Source organism: Mobula hypostoma, chromosome 20, assembly GCF_963921235.1.
Source record: "Mobula hypostoma chromosome 20, sMobHyp1.1, whole genome shotgun sequence".
NCBI classification, from domain to species: Eukaryota; Metazoa; Chordata; class Chondrichthyes; order Myliobatiformes; family Myliobatidae; genus Mobula; species Mobula hypostoma.
Genome location: NC_086116.1, coordinates 59,454,806 through 59,471,375, shown reverse-complemented (window position 1 = coordinate 59,471,375; position 16,570 = coordinate 59,454,806). Strand labels below are relative to the sequence as shown.

The following is a 16,570-nucleotide window of genomic DNA, read 5'->3' as shown; positions in this document are numbered from 1 at the left end:
GGCACAGTTTATGTTTAATGTCTTATCACAAAAACATGATGTATAGTGAAACATTCCTAAGTATTTCGATCTCTTGCCCCTTGTGAATAGTGCATGTCCTGATGGTCTTTCATTCTTTCCAGGTTTAGGACATTAACCTTTTAATAACCTGTTTCTCATTTTCCTCTGCAGCACTTTGCCTAACTTTGATATTCCATATCCAATGTTGGTTCTGGTGGGGGCCCAGGCCTCTGGAAAACGAGAACTTTGTCACATGATCTGTCAAGAATTTAGTGAGTATTTTGGATATTGGTAAGTACAAACAAATAGTGTGGTGTGATTTCTTTTAAAAGAATCTGTGGGATCCACAACTTTCCATTTCAGTGGGTAATTAATATTGATTTGAACAAAATCTGTTCATGGAGGAGAATAAAAGGTGAAAGACTACAAAAGTTTTTTTAAAAAGTAAGTGATATTCTGGAATGGGGATGTTCATGCTTATTCTCTTATCCCCTTAGTTTTGTTAATCTAATCTCTTCAAAAGAAGCAAGTCCTGATCATATGATTATAAAATAGGCAAATGATGTGACCTTTTTTGACTGCTGCCACCTTCCCATTCCCAACCAACTTTTTCCTTAAATAAGTCTAGAATTACTTTGGCATAAAATTCAATCACATTGTGCACATCATTGTCCTCAGATTGAATTACTGCATAAAATTGATTTCTGAATATTGTTGTTAGTTCTTTCCAACATGAACAAAAAGAACAGAATGAGTTCTCAATCGTGTGGCTTCAACTGCTTTACAGACTTGTGCTTGAAACATGCTGAGAATGCTGTTGCAAAATTAATTGTTGTACAGTTCATGCCACTCCTGCCTGTTCAGTCCACAAACTTCAGCATAAGCAAGGATCACACGCAATAAATTGGGTCCAAGCAGACTTGTTTGTGCAACACTTAAAGGGATACACCATTGCTTTCACTGTTGTTGACAATCCATTGGACTATTAATGCAGTTCAGTTGGCTGCATTGACAGAAGAACAAGAAAATAGAGAAGTGGATAATATAAAATCATATGATTTACTTGCAGGAGTAGGCCTCTGGTTGCTGGTGCCTGCTTTGCCATTCAATAAGATCATTGCTGCTCTTATACTTCATTGACTGTTTTTGACCATGACATTAGGAGAATTCTCTGCTCCATTTATGCAATAAGGCTGTAGGATTTTTTATGGCCTTCTCGGGGACCATTTAAGCCTTTGGTTTAACATCTTTCTAAAAATATTACCTCTGACATTTCAACAGTCCTTCATTATTGCTCTGAATTATCAAGCTAGATGAAGTGCCCAAAGCTCTGTAATTTAGGTCTGAGATAAATACTCTGTCACTGAACTCTGACTTATAACCTGCCTAATAAACTATTCCAGTTTTTGATCACCTTCTGGGAAACATTCTTACTGCTGTTTATCCTAGATCTACTCTTCAGAACCTTAATGTGAATCATCTCTTCCCATGGACCAACATGTGGTTTTGATTTTGTGTTTTGTCTCTCAAAACACGTCAAGTGTTTCGAGAGTGCATCATAAACTTTTACAAGGTCTCTTCTGAGTTGTCTGTTTTGGACATGTGAGTCACAGCATTGTCCAAATAGATCAAATTCTAATGTAACTCATCACTAGCAGTAGGATTAATCTTATTATCGTCTTTTACCACTTCACTTGCATTGTATACTGTTCAGGTTGCCTCAGTACCTTTCAAGTTGCAGCCTTTCTACAACACTGTCCAGCACTAACATTGCCGGTGTGAATATGAACTGTAGTGATTTGGCATTCCTAGAGCGCATATGGAAGGGGCTTTAAATGATGTAAGCATTGGCCACTGCAGAGACAGAAAATATTATAAAGCTAAAGGGATGACTTTATAAAACAATCAAGTTATCATAATAATAATTATAAGACCATGAATAAGACAAGCAGGAAAAAAACTTAATTGTAATGGGTGAGTAGAATATTTTTTCTTTCTTAAAGAAAAGTCATTAGCAATTTGGTTGTTATATATATGTGGGTTCATATGAAACAGCATCATGTAAAAGTATAGCAGAACAATGATATGCCATTGTAGCACTTTTAATGTGGTAAGGCAACCATAAGTTTTCAGGAAATTATAGTACGTTCTCAAAATATGTTTAATGTACTTTATTTGTTAATTAAAATAAATGAGTAAATTCACAATCAATTTTTTTGATAATTTATGTTTCCTACTGATTAATGGAACTGATCTCAGAAAGCAAAATAACTTACATTTATCACGTTTTCCAAACAACTTAACATGCTAATGACCTGATCCAAAAATATAGATATACGTGATTTATTTGTGCTAATTCCTTGTTGATTTGGTTAGAGGAATGTTTTATTTTATGCTCTAAAAGAGAAGCTTGGGAAATACATGAGGGAGACAGATATGGAGATAGATTTTGCAGTTGAAATAATGTAGGCTGCTTTATGTGGAGCATAAACACCAGCATGGACCAAAAGTATGCTTTGTACTGTACATTTCTGTGTAATCTATTAGAAATACAGTGTAAAATGTGCATCAAGTAACAGCTCAGTTGGTCATCTCGAGCATCCATTTTGTTAGAAATTAGGATGACTTAATCCGTAATGAGAGGTAAGAACTATAGTGTCACCTGTTAGATCAGTATCATTTCAGTCAGGCTTTTTATAGTGCATGGTTCTGATTAGGAGTTTCAACCCAAAATAGCAACAGTTCCTTCTGCCCACAGATGTGCCTGAAAACACTGAGTTCCTCCAGCAGATTGTTTGTTGCTCCAGATGTTATTATCTGCAGTCTCTTGTGTCTCTAGGCATTGTATGAAGTACAGTGTTGTTAATGAAGTGACTTTCATCTCCCTGCAACAAATTATGAGTAGTGATTAAAGGCAAGTGTTATGAAGAACTAAATAGTCAAATAAACTGATAAATTTCATGATCATTATGTATTATGTTTCACCTTAGAAACATTTATTAACATGCCAAATGAAGTTACCACAAGGATATCATCTTGCTAGCATTGCCGATGTACTTTAAATTATTTACCTTAAAACATGTTGCTGACACATTTGTGCAATGAAGAAAGATGAAACTGAGAAGTTCTAAAAACAAGAAAGTAAAACAAACTTCATTTAAAATGTCTTTAGCTTTTTACCTAGTTCATACTGAAAGATCTTCTGTTGCAATACAGAGTATAGCCCCAAGGAAAATAGTCCAGGAAATCATATAGATATTTGAAATAAGAAAGTGAACCATTGATTATGATGATGAACAGATGGTTGTGCAAGAACATAGATGATGCATTTTGTCTGGTTGAAGTGCCAACAGTAAATGAAAGCTCTGAAATTAATTAATTGGTCAGCAGGGTGCAGTGGTTTGAATGATATACCAGTTGACAAGGGAACTTTTTTTATGTAGTTCCTTTCCTATCAGTGCTAACTTACAGTGATTTACCTTGCGACAGTTTCAATTGGATTAAATCCCAGTTTCTGGTTCATTGAGAATCTATAATTAATTATTCTGTTTGTGGCGTTTGCGTTGTGTTGCGCCTTGAACTCCTGGTGGAGTCGTCGGGGTGCCGTCATGGCAAGCTTTGCACCAGTCTGTTCCATCTGTCACGGTTGTGTGCCAGAGCCTGGGTCACCGCAAATGTTTTCCCTGTCCATTCTTTAATGTTGTCCATCCATCTTTTCCTCTGTCTACCTCTCCTTCTTTTCCCCTCCACTTTTCCTTGTAGAACGGTCTTTGCAAGGCCACTGGATCTTGTTACGTGGCCGTACCATCTCAGCTTTCTTTTCTTCACCGCTGTGAGGAGGTCTACATGGGGGCCATTGTGGCGCTGGATGGTCTTACGGAGCTGCTCGTTTGTGATGTGGTCCAAGTATGAGATGCCCAAGATGTTGCGATAGCATCTCATTTCCAATGCCTGTATCTTCCTCTGTAGCTCTGCTGTGAGGGTCCATGTCTCACATGTGTACAGGAAGATGGAGAATACCAATCCACGCAGGAGTCTGATCTTACATAGAAAATAGGTGCAGGAGTAGGCCATTCGGCCCTTCGAGCCTGCACCGCCATTTATTATGATCATGGCTGATCATCCAACTCAGAACCCAGCCTTCCCTCCATACCCCCTGACCCCTGTAGCCACAAGGGCCATATCTAACTTCCTTTTAAACATAGCTAATGAACTGGCCTCAACAGTTTGCTGTGGCAGAGAATTCCACAGATTCACCACTCTCTGTGTGAAGAAGTTTTTCCTAACCTCGGTCCTAAAAGGCTTCCCCTCTATCCTCAAACTGTGACCCCTCGTTCTAGACCTCCCCAACATCGGGAACAATCTTCCCGCATCTAGCCTGTCCAATCCCTTTAGGATCTTATACGTTTCAATCAGATCCCCCCTCAATCTTCTAAATTCCAACGAGTACAAGCCCAGTTCATCCAGTCTTTCTTCATATGAAAGACCTGCCATCCCAGGAATCAATCTGGTGAACCTTCTTTGTACTCCCTCTATGGCAAAGATGTCTTTCCTCAGATTAGGGGACCAAAACTGCACACAATACTCCAGGTGTGGTCTCACCAAGGCCTTGTACAACTGCAGTAGTACCTCCCTGCTCCTGTACTCGAATCCTCTCGCTATAAATGCCAGCATACCGTTCGCCTTTTTCACCGCCTGCTGTACCTGCATGCCCACTTTCAATGACTGGTGTATAATGACACCCAGGTCTCGTTGCACCTCCCCTTTTCCTAATCGGCCACCATTCAGATAATAATCTGTTTTCCTATTTTTGCCACCAAAGTGGATAACTTCACATTTATCCACATTAAATTGCATCTGCCATGAGTTTGCCCACTCACCCAACCTATCCAAGTCACCCTGCATCCTCTTAGCATCCTCCTCACTGCTAACACTGCCACCCAGCTTCGTGTCATCCGCAAACTTGGAGATGCTGCATTTAATTCCCTCATCCAAGTCATTAATATATATTGCAAACAACTGGGGTCCCAGCACTGAGCCTTGCGGTACCCCACTAGTCACCGCCTGCCATTCTGAAAAGGTCCCGTTTATTCCCACTCTTTGCTTCCTGTCTGCTAACCAATTCTCCACCCACACCAATACCTTACCCCCAATACCGTGTGCTTTAAGTTTGCACACTAATCTCCTGTGTGGGACCTTGTCAAAAGCCTTTTGAAAATCCAAATATACCACATCCACTGGTTCTCCCCTATCCACTCTACTAGTTACATCCTCAAAAAATTCTATGAGATTCGTCAGACATGATTTTCCTTTCACAAATCCATGCTGACTTTGTCCGATCATTTCACCGCTTTCCAAATGTGCTGTTATCACATCCTTGATAACTGACTCCAGCAGTTTCCCCACCACCGACGTTAGGCTAACCGGCCTATAATTCCCCGGTTTCTCTCTCCCTCCTTTTTTAAAAAGTGGGGTTACATTAGCCACCCTCCAATCCTCAGGAACTAGTCCAGAATCTAACGAGTTTTGAAAAATTATCACTAATGCATCCACTATTTCTTGGGCCACTTCCTTAAGCACTCTGGGATGCAGACCATCTGGCCCTGGGGATTTATCTGCCTTCAATCCCTTCAAGTTACCTAACACCACTTCCCTACTAACATGTATTTCGCTCAGTTCCTCCATCTCACTGGACCCTCTGTCCCTTACTATTTCTGGAAGATTATTTATGTCCTCCTTAGTGAATACAGAACCAAAGTAATTATTCAATTGGTCTGCCATGTCCTTGCTCCCCATAATCAATTCACCTGTTTCTGTTTGCAGGGGACCTACATTTGTCTTTATCAGTCTTTTCCTTTTTACATATCTATAAAAGCTTTTACAGTCCGTTTTTATGTTCTCTGCCAGTTTTCTGTCATAATCTTTTTTCCCCTTCCTAATTAAGCCCTTTGTCCTCCTCTGCTGAACTCTGAATTTCTCCCAGTCCTCAGGTGAGCCACTTTCTCTGGCTAATTTGTATGCTACTTCTTTGGAATTGATACTATCCCTAATTTCTCTTGTCAGCCACGGGTGCACTACCTTCCTTGATTTATTCTTTTGCCAAACTGGGATGAACAATTGTTGTAGTTCATCCATGCAACCTTTAAATGCCTGCCATTGCATATCCACCGTCAATCCTTGAAGTGTCATTTGCCAGTCTATCTTAGCTAATTCACGTCTCATACCTTCAAAGTTACCCCTCTTTAAGTTCAGAACCTTCGTTTCTGAATTAACTACGTCACTCTCCATGTTAATGAAGAATTCCACCATATTATGGTCACTCTTACCCAAGGGGCCTCTCACGACAAGATCGCTAATTAACCCTTCCTCATTGCTCAAAACCCAGTCCAGAATAGCCTGCTCTCTAGTTGGTTCCTCGACATGTTGGTTCAAAAAACCATCCCGCATACATTCCAAGAAATCCTCTTCCTCAGTACCTTTACCAATTTGGTTCACCCAGTCTACATGTAGATTGAAGTCACCCATTATAACTGCTGTTCCTTTATTGCACACATTTCTAATTTCCTGTTTAATACCATCTCCGACCTCACTACTACTGTTAGGTGGCCTGTACACAACTCCCACCAGCGTCTTCTGCCCCTTAGTGTTACGCAGCTCTACCCATATCGATTCCACATCTTCCCGGCTTATGTCCTTCCTTTCTATTGCGTTAATCTCTTTTTTAACCAGCAACGCCACCCCACCTCCCCTTCCTTCATGTCTATCCCTCCTGAATATTGAATATCCCTGAACGTTGAGCTCCCATCCCTGGTCACCCTGGAGCCATGTCTCTGTGATCCCAACTATATCATAATCATTAATAACAATCTGCACTTTCAATTCATCCACCTTATTACGAATGCTCCTTGCATTGACACATAAAGCCTTCAGGCGCTCTTTTACAACTCTCTTAGCCCTTTTTAATGCTTGCCCTGGATTTGTCGGCCTGCCACTTTTACTTTTCCCCTTTGTACTTTTTGCTTCTACGCTCACTTTACACCCCTCTGTCTCTCTGCACTGGTTCCCATCCTTCTGTTGTGAACTAACCTCCTCACACCTAGCCGCTTTAATTTGATTCCCACCCCCCAACCATTCTAGTTTAAAGTCACCTCAGTAGCCCCCGCTAATCTCCCTGCCAGGATATTGGTCCCCCTAGGATTTAAGTGTAACCCGTCCTTTTTGTACAGGTCACACCTGCGCCAAAAGAGGTCCCAATGATCCAAAAACTTGAATCCCTGCCCCCTGCTCCAATCCCTCAGCCACGCATTTATCCTCCACCTCATCGCATTCCTACTCTCACTGTCGCGTGGCACAGGCAGTAATCCCGAGATTACTACCTTTGCGGTCCTTTTTCTCAACTCCCTTCCTAGCTCCCTATATTCTTCTTTCAGGACCTCATCCCTTTTCCTACCTATGTCATTGGTACCTATATGTACCAGGACCTCTGGCTCTTCACCCTCCCACTTCAGGATATCTTGGACACGATCAGAAATATCCCGGACCCTGGCACCAGGGAGGCAAACTACCATCCGAGTCTCTGGACTGCGTCCACAGAATCGCCTATCTGACCCCCTTACTATCGAGTCCCCTATCACAACTGCCCTCCTCTTCCTTGCCCTACCCTTCTGAGCTACAGGGCCAGACTCTGTGCCGGAGGCAGGGCCACTGTCGCTTCCCCCGGGTAAGCTGTCCCCCCCAACAGTACTCAAACAGGAGTACCTGTTGTTAAGGGGCACAGCCGCCGGGGTACTCCCCATCACCTGCCTTTTCCCCTTCCCCCTCCTAACCGTGACCCACTTGTCTGCCTCCCGTGGCCCCGGCGTGACCACCTGCCTTCCACTCCTCTCTATCACCTCCTCGCTCTCCCTGACCAGACGAAGGTCATCGAGCTGCAGCTCCAGTTCCGTAACGCGGTCCCTTAGGAGCTGCATCTCGATGCACTTGGCGCAGATGTAGACGTCCGGGAGGCTTGGAGACTCCAGGGCCTCCCACATCCGACACCAAGAACAGCAAACTGCCCTCACAGTCATAATGCCCCTCTCCTCAAATAGCAACAGAAAATGAATGTCAAACCTTCCTCGCCTCGCCCGCTTCCGCCTAAGCCCGGTGAGCCGAAGCCCTTAAGTCTTCACTGTGCTCCCGGCTCACTCCGCCGCCTGCAAACTACACTGCCCGCTGTATGAGGCTCGGTTCCTTTTAAATCTGCCGCGCTGCACTGCCCGACGTCACACGCCTGCGCAGTCCCGCCTCTCAGAAAGCCGTTGGAGAAAAAAAAAAATAACGAAAATTTCAAAAATCTCTTTCTCGGCACTCCCACTCAGACTCTCAGACTCCTTCTTCGAATCAAATCCGAAGCAGGATGTCTGCCCTTTTAAATCTGCCGCGCTGCACTGCCCGATCTTGTACTTCATGGTGATGTTGCTGTCCCTCCATATTGTCTTGAGTTTGGATAGTGCAGTCATTGTCTGTGCGGTTCTTGCCAGGACTTCTGGTCTTGATCCTTCATCACTGATGATTGCCCCCAGGTATTTGAACTGCTGCACTGTCTCAAGTTTCTGACCATGGACTGAGATGTCTGTTGTGATGGCACCAGTGGCACTTGCCATGAGCTTGGTTTACTCGGCACTTATTTCCATTCCAAACTTTGTGGAGGCTCTGTCAAGATGGCTGACCAGTTTGGCCAGTTCGTCCTCTTTTCCTGCAAGTCCATCAATGTTGTCAGCATCTGTTTGTAACTACAGTAATTATTATTTGATATCACTGTGCTTCACTGATATTTCACTGTGCTTTTGCACTTGAATCCGAGGGTGACCAATATTCATGTGGGCAGGTTTACTAGAACCGCTGGGAGTGGTTTAAACTAATATGGTAGGGGGGTGGGAACCAGTATGATCAAGCCGAGGATGAGCCAGCAGGTTTACAAGTAGATGGAGCATGTAACATGAATGTAAAGAAGGACAAATGCAGACAGAACAGAGCGAAGAGCTAAATTGTACCACAGAGGCAAAATTCAAAAGGGCGGGGAGTACAGGACTGAAAGTGCTGTTTAAATGCCTGTGGCATTCAGAATAGGGTGGACAAATGGACAAACTCATGGCGCAATTAGAGATTGGTTGGTATGATGTTGAGGGTATTACTGAGTCGTGAATGAAAGTAGGTCATAGATGTGAGATTAACATCAAAGGATATACTTTGTATCGAAAGGACTGGCAGGAAGGCATAGGTGGTGGTGAGGCTCTGTTGGTAAGAGATGGAATTACACTTTTAGAAAGAGGTGACATAGGGTCAGAGAATGTTGAGTCTTTGTGTGTGGAGTTAAGAAACTGCAAAGGTAACAAAAAACATTATGGGAATCATACATAAGCCTCCAAATAGTAGCCAAGATGTGGGGCTGAGATTGCAAAGGGAGCTAGAAAAGGCGTGTAATAAGGGTAATGACACAATTGTAATGGGGGACTTCAATATGTAAGGGGATTGGGAAAAGCAGGTTGATGTCGGTTTGCAAGAGAGAGAATTTGCTGAATGAGATGGCTTTTTAGAACAACTTGTACTTGAGTCTACTTGGGGAAAGGCTATCTTAGATTGGGTGTTGTGTAATAACCCAGATGTTATTAGGGACCTTAATGTAAAGGAACCCATAGGAGACAGTGATGATAATACGATTGAATTCATACAACAATTTGACAGGGAGAAGCATAAGTCACATGTATCAATATTGCAATGGAAGAAAGGAAATTACAGAGGTACGAGAGAGGAGCTTGGCCAAATAGATTGGAGGAGGATACTGGCAGGGATGACGGCAGATGAACTTAATGAGTACTTTGCATCTGTCTTCACTGTGGGAGATACTACAGTGTGCCAGAGGTCCTTCTGTATCAGGGAACAGGAGTGAGTGCCATTGCTATTACAAAGGAAAACGTGCTAGGCAAGCTCAAAGGTCTTAAGGTGGATAAGTCTGGATGGACTACATCCCAGAGTCCTGAGAGAGGTTGCTGAAGAGATAACAGATGCATTGGTCATAATCTTTCGATCACTTGATTCTGCATGGTCCCAGAGGACTGGAAGATTGCAAATGTCACTTCACTCTTTAGGGAGGGAGGAAGGCAAAAGAAAAGAAATTATAGGCCAGTTAGCCGAACCTCGTAGTTGGGAAAGTATTGGAGTCCATTATTAAGGGTGAGGTTTCAGGGTACTTGGAGACTAATGACAAAAGAAGTCAAAGTCAGCATGATTTCTTTCAAGGGAAATCTTGCCTGACAAATATGTTCGAGTTCTTTGAGCAAGTAACAAGCAGGGTGGACAAAGAAGAGGTAGTGGATGTTATTTACTTGGATGTTCAGAAAGCACTTCATAAGGTGCCACACATGAGGCTGCTTAACAAGATAAAATCCTATAGTGTTACAGGAAAGATACTGGCATTCATAGAGGTGTGGCTGACAGGCAGGAGGCAGTGAGTGGAAATAAAAGGGACCTTTTCTGATTGGCTGCCAATGACTAGTGGTGTTCCTCAGGGGTCAGTATTGGGACCGCTGACCATTGTTTGTCAACGATTTGGATAATTGATTGCTTTGTAGCAAAGTTTGCGGATGATACAAAGGTAGGTAGAGGGATAGGTAGTACTGAAAAAGCAATGCAATTGTAGCAGGACTTAGACAAATTGGAAGAAAGGGCAAAAAAGTGGCAGATGGAATACAGTGTTGGGAAATGTATGATAATGCATTTTGGTGAAAGGAACAATAGTGCGGACTATTATCTAAATAGGGAGAAAGTTCAAACATCAGAGGTGCAGAGGGACTTAGGAGTCCTCATGCAAAACTTCCAGAGGTTCAGTTTACAGGTTGAGTTTGTGTTAAATAAGAAAAATGCAGTGTTGACATTTATTTCAAAGCAAATAGAATATAAAAGCAAGGAATTAATGCTAAGCCCTTATAAGACTCTAGTCAGGCCGTACTTGAAGTATTGTCAACATATCTCCGAAAGAATGTGCTGTCATTGGAGAGTCCAGAGAAGGCTCACAAGGATGATTTCATGAATGAATGGGTTAACATTTGAGGAGTGTTTGGCAGCTTTGGGCCTGTTGTACTCACTGGGTTTTAGAAGAATGCGGGGGGATCTCATTAAAAACTACCGAATGTTGAAAGGACTAGATAGGGTGGATGTGGGGAGATGTTTCCTATAGTTGGGGTATTCAGAGCTAAAGGTCACAGCCTCAAAATTGAGGGGAGACTTTTTAGAACAGAGGTAAGGAGGAATTTTTTTTAGCCAGAGAGTAGTGAATCTGTGGAATGCTCTGCCACAGAGTGCGGTGGAGGCCAAGTCCATGGGTATGTTTAAGGCGGAAGTTGATCATTTCCTGATCAGTCAGGGCATCAAAGTATATGGCGAGAAGGGAGGTGTATGGGGTTGAGTGGGATCCAGGATCAGCTATGATGGAATGGCAGAGTGGACATGATGGGCTGAATAGCCTAATTCTGCTTTTGTGTCGTATGGTATCTTTGCTTTTGTCTGGTGAAGAAATTAGATGACTTCCCAGTTCTCTGCCAGTGCTGATCTGAATTGATGAAAAGAAAATTGATGGTCTGAAAAGAAAAGATGACATCTAAGCTGTACGCACAAAATGCTGAAAGAACTCAGCTGAAAATCTGCAGATGCTGGAAATCAAAGCAATACACACAAAATGCTGGAGGAACTCAGCAGGCCAGGCAGCATCTATGGAAAAGAGTAAACAGTCGACGACATTTCAGGCCAAGAAACTTCATCAGGTCTAGCTTCTCATCTTTTCTTTCCAGGCCGGAAATGTTGATTGTTTACTCTTTTCCATGGCCTGCTTTCCTCCGGCATTTTATGTGTATTGCTTTGATTTCCATTATCTGTAGATTTTCCCTTGTTTTTGACAACTAAGCAGTGGTTCCTATAAAGGAAATAATTAGAGGCAGAGTCTATGTTCTCTACTTCATTCCCTGTTAACAGTTTCTGAGCATCAGTACCACCTTCTCTACTACCATGAAACTGTCAAAGCAAGGGCATTAAGATGATCCAGATTATTCTTAAACAAAACAAAATTGCTGGAAATAGAGATTAGGCAGCATCTATGGAAAGAAAAGCAGATCTAACATTCAACCCTAATAAGTTATTTCTATTTCCCTTTCCATAGATGCTGCCTTTAAATGCGTTTTCTAATATTATTTCAGATTCCTGGCATCTGCAGTTTTTTTTTAGATTCTGCAATTATTCTTCTATCTCTCTTTGCTGCAGTCTGGGTATTACATTGAGGATAATAACCAAAGCTACAGCTCTTGTCACTACCTAGATGTATCCCTACATATATCATGGCCTGGAAATACATTGCTATTTCTTCGTTGTTATTAACTCTAAATCCTGACACTGCTTCCCCGCCATCGGCACCACAGTAATATAGTAGTTAATGTGATGCTATTGCAGCTTGGGCAACAAAGTTCAGGTTTCAGTCCTGGTGTCCTCTGTAAGGAGTCTGTATGTCCGATCTGTGGAATGCATGGATTTCTTCCTGCAGTCCAAAGACGTACCAGTTAGTTGGCTAATTGGCCATTGTAAATTGTCCCATGATTAGTCATATTGTTCAACATGCAGTGCATCCATTACATTATATTACCATAGCAATACATTTAATAGTTAAATAAACTAGCAGCAATTTCATTCAGTCGGTCTGTGTAACTCCGCTATCTCCATTCAGAAGGCGCTTGATTTGTTTTATTATGTTAATGGTGGAAATGAACTCCTGAGTCATTTCCATTAGGCTAATCTACTGCATTGGCTTGAGTAGTCTTTGAATTCTAACCTGTCTTCCTTTCAATATTTCATCTTTACTCGAAAAGAATAATTTTCTAAGACCTAAGAGGGTACCTTCCAGACATGGCATAGTAGTGTAGCAGTTAGCGTAATGCTTTACAGAGCCAGCAATACGATCGTGGTTCAAATCCGGCCGCGGTCTGTAAGTACGGCCTCCCTGTGACCATGTGAGCTTCCTCTGCATGTTCCAGTTTTCTCCCACATTCCAAAAGTATACGGGTTAATGTTTGTAAGTTGTGGCCATGCTATGTTGGCACTGGTAGTGTGGCAATACTTGTGGGCTGCCCACAATGGAATCTTCAGACTACGTTGGTCATTGACGCAAATGACATATTTTACTATATATTTTGATGTATATGTGACAAATAAAGCAAATCTTTCATCTTTTATCTTAGATTGAAGTATCAAAACTAAAACTTCTGTCTACTGCAAGTAACCTTCCAGTCAGTTTTAAATGATTGTCAAATTACTGTCATGCCCTCCTGAATTTCTAATGCACAATTCTCTACCTTAAGTACAAAGTCAGAATATGTTCCTGTTGTTCTTGGAGCTTCTGTATAATCTAATTTACAGATGATACAAAAGTTTGGGCACCCCTGGTCAAAATTTCTGTTACTGTGAATAGCTAAGCGAGTAAAAGATGAACTGATTTCCAAAAGGCAAAAAGTTAAAGATGACACATTTCTTTAATGTTTTAAGCAAGAAACTTTTTTTATTTCCATCTTTTATAGTTTCAAAATAACAAAAAAGGAAAAGGGCCCGAAGCAAAAGTTTGGGCCCCCTGCATGGTCAGTACTTAGTAACACCCCCTTTGGCAAGTATCACAGCTTGTAAACGCTTTTTGTAGCCAGCTAAGAGTCTTTCAACTCTTGTTTGGGGGATTTTCGCCCATTCTTCCTCGCAAGAGGTTTCTAGTGCTGTGAGATTGTTGGGCCATCTTGCATGCGTTGCTCTTTTGAAGTCTATCCACAGATTCTTGATGATGTTTAGGTCGGGGGACTGTGAGGGCCATGGCAAAACCTTCAGCTTGCGCCTCTTGAGGTAGTCCATTGTGGAATTTCAGGTGTGTTTTGGATCATTATCCTATTGTAGAAGTCATCTTCTTTTCTTCGTCAGCTTTTTTACAGACGGTATGATGTTTGCTTCCAGAATTTGCTGGTATTTAATTGAATTCATTCTTCCCTCTACCAGTAAATGTTCCCTGTGCCACTGGCTGCAGCACAAGCCCAAAGCATGATCGATCCAGCCCCGTGCTTAACAATTGGAGAGGGGTTCTTTTCATGAAATTCTGCACCCTTTTTTTCTCCAAACATACCTTTGCTCATTGCGGCCAAAATTCAGCGTCAGAAGTTTGCAAAGGAACATCTAAACAAGTTTGATGCATTTTGGAAACAAGTCCTGCGGACTGATGAAGTTAAAATAGAACTTTTTGGCCGCATGATTCAATTAAATACCCGCAAATTCTGGAAGCAAACATCACACTGTCTGTAAAAAAAAATGCTGAAGATGAAAAGAGGATGGCTTCTACAACAGGATAATGATCCTAAACACACCTCAAAATCCACAATGGACTACTTCAAGAGGTGCAAGCTGAAGGTTTTGCCATGGCCCCCGACCTAAACATCATCGAAAATCTGTGGATAGACCTCAAAAGAGCAGTGCATGCAAGACAGCCCAAGAATCTCACAGAACTAGAAGCCTTTTGCAAGGAAGAAAGGGCAAAAATCCCCCAAACAAGAATTGGAAGACTCTTAGCTGGCTACAGAAAGCGTTTACAAGCTGCGATACTTGCCAAAGGGGGTGTTACTAAGTACTGACCGTGAAGGGTGCCCAAACTTTTGCTTCAGGCCCTTTTCCTTTTTTGTTATTTTGAAACTGTAAAAGATGGAAATAAAAAAAGTAATCTTGCTTAAAATATTAAAGAAATGTGTCATCTTTAACTTTATACCTTTTGGAAATCAGGTCATCTTTTACTCGATTAGCTATTCACAGTAACAGAAATTTTGACCAGGGGTGCCCAAACTTTTGCATACCACTGTATCTGTTCCTTTAGATCATTTAGATACAAGTAGTGTCTGTAAATATGAAAAAATAGATTTGGATAGCAGGCTTGGGTGCCGAAGAGTGAATGTAACCTTATGTTGTCAATTTGTACCAGTATTGATTAGTTGGACTGAATGGCCTGATTCTATGTGGTGCGATCTATTGTCCATTTAAACAAATAATTAATCCAGAGGTTAAACTTCATGATTAAAATAGAAGATAGTTCATTCTTGCAATGAAACTGTCACCTGCAAAGGCAAGTAGGAACTATTAACAGTTCAAAGTAATTCTTCAAGATAATTAATATGTTACAATTTATTCAGTTAAGTCAAAAGAAAATCATCTGTAATTGAAAGTGTTCACTAATTGCAGAGTGATCCATTTAGAACAGTTTAGTGGCCCATTGAGAGCAGCTTGATTTTGGGGAATTTTTCTTTCTCCTGTTTTCGACAGAACAAGAAGTGTTCTGGAAATGACAGTGTTTTGAATTCCCCATCAATTATTTTAAACAAAGAATTGCCCACTCTCTACTTTTAAAGTAAGTGGTAAATAGATTAATTGTTTAACTGGACTGCAGAATTGCCTGGAACAAAAATGGGCATTGCATAAGGTAGCTAACGTTGTTGTTCATGTTTTTCTTTGGCGTCCACCACCCTGATTTTTCTTCACCTTTTGAAATCCAGTGCCTCTCTTGGCATGCAGCAATCACAGTACTTCTGAAAGAAAATAAATGGCTTGACTTATAAATATTTGTGATTAGACTTCGACATGAAATGGCTTGTCTTCATCAAGTCCATTTTATTTTCGATTATGCTCAGGCTAGGGCTAGACAGTTGCTGAATTTAATACAGCTCAAGTGAACATGGAGTAACCCAACTTATAAGAAAGAAAAGAAATTTATTAAAATTCAAGGCAATAATCTAAACATCAAAGTGACAATGATTACATTTGTATATTGTGGAAAACCACCTGTGACCCTCAACTTAAAGGTTGATATATTAAAACTGTGTGTCATAATTTACAGTTCTCAAATGCCATACTTGCTGTGCCTGTCTGATGAACAACATATGAACACAAAATGGGGAATGCTGTTAAATTTAGACAAAATATTTCTTGCATTTAGTTAACTGAAAGCATATGTAGTGACCAAGTCTTGAGCACATTGCCAAAACATGAATGTTCTCGATGTGATTTATTTATCTTTGATATAAATGCCAGGTGTGCCTTGAAAGTAAATCAGCTATTCTTGCATCACGTGTTTGAAAGAAATACTGCAACATCAGCAGTATATTGTGTTTTCTTAAAAGAGCTAATTATTTTCTTCAAATTCCCTTCTCCTAAAGTCTTCATCTAGTACTGGGCTCCATTCTTCTCTTTACAGTAAACAAGGAACTTAGTAAGTTAGCATTTTATTCTGAGATTCCCAAGCAATTTCCTTTAGCTAAAAATTTCTGGATGTATGGATCACAAACACAAATGTTTTGTGATTATTTTGATTTAGGTGCCACCACTGTCTTTGTGACTTACTTTGCACATCTCCAAATCTGAAACAGAACTGTACTTAGTTCTGCGTGCCCCCCCCCCCCAGCACCCATACTAATTAACACATTTGTTATCAGAGAGCTGCTGGGAAAAATGGTCCATTTAAGAAACCATATAA

The 16,570-nt window shown here is 41.2% G+C and overlaps 1 protein-coding gene across 1 annotated transcript in view; it reads left to right on the top strand.

Moving 5' to 3' along the window:
• Positions 1 to 16,570, top strand: part of lrguk (leucine-rich repeats and guanylate kinase domain containing) — a 161,749-nt gene that overhangs the window by 58,456 nt on the left and 86,723 nt on the right. Inside the window, exon 11 of the mRNA XM_063072199.1 lies at positions 172 to 291. Within this exon, the coding sequence (XP_062928269.1) occupies positions 172 to 291 (120 nt within the window). The remainder of the gene's footprint in view (positions 1 to 171; positions 292 to 16,570) is intronic.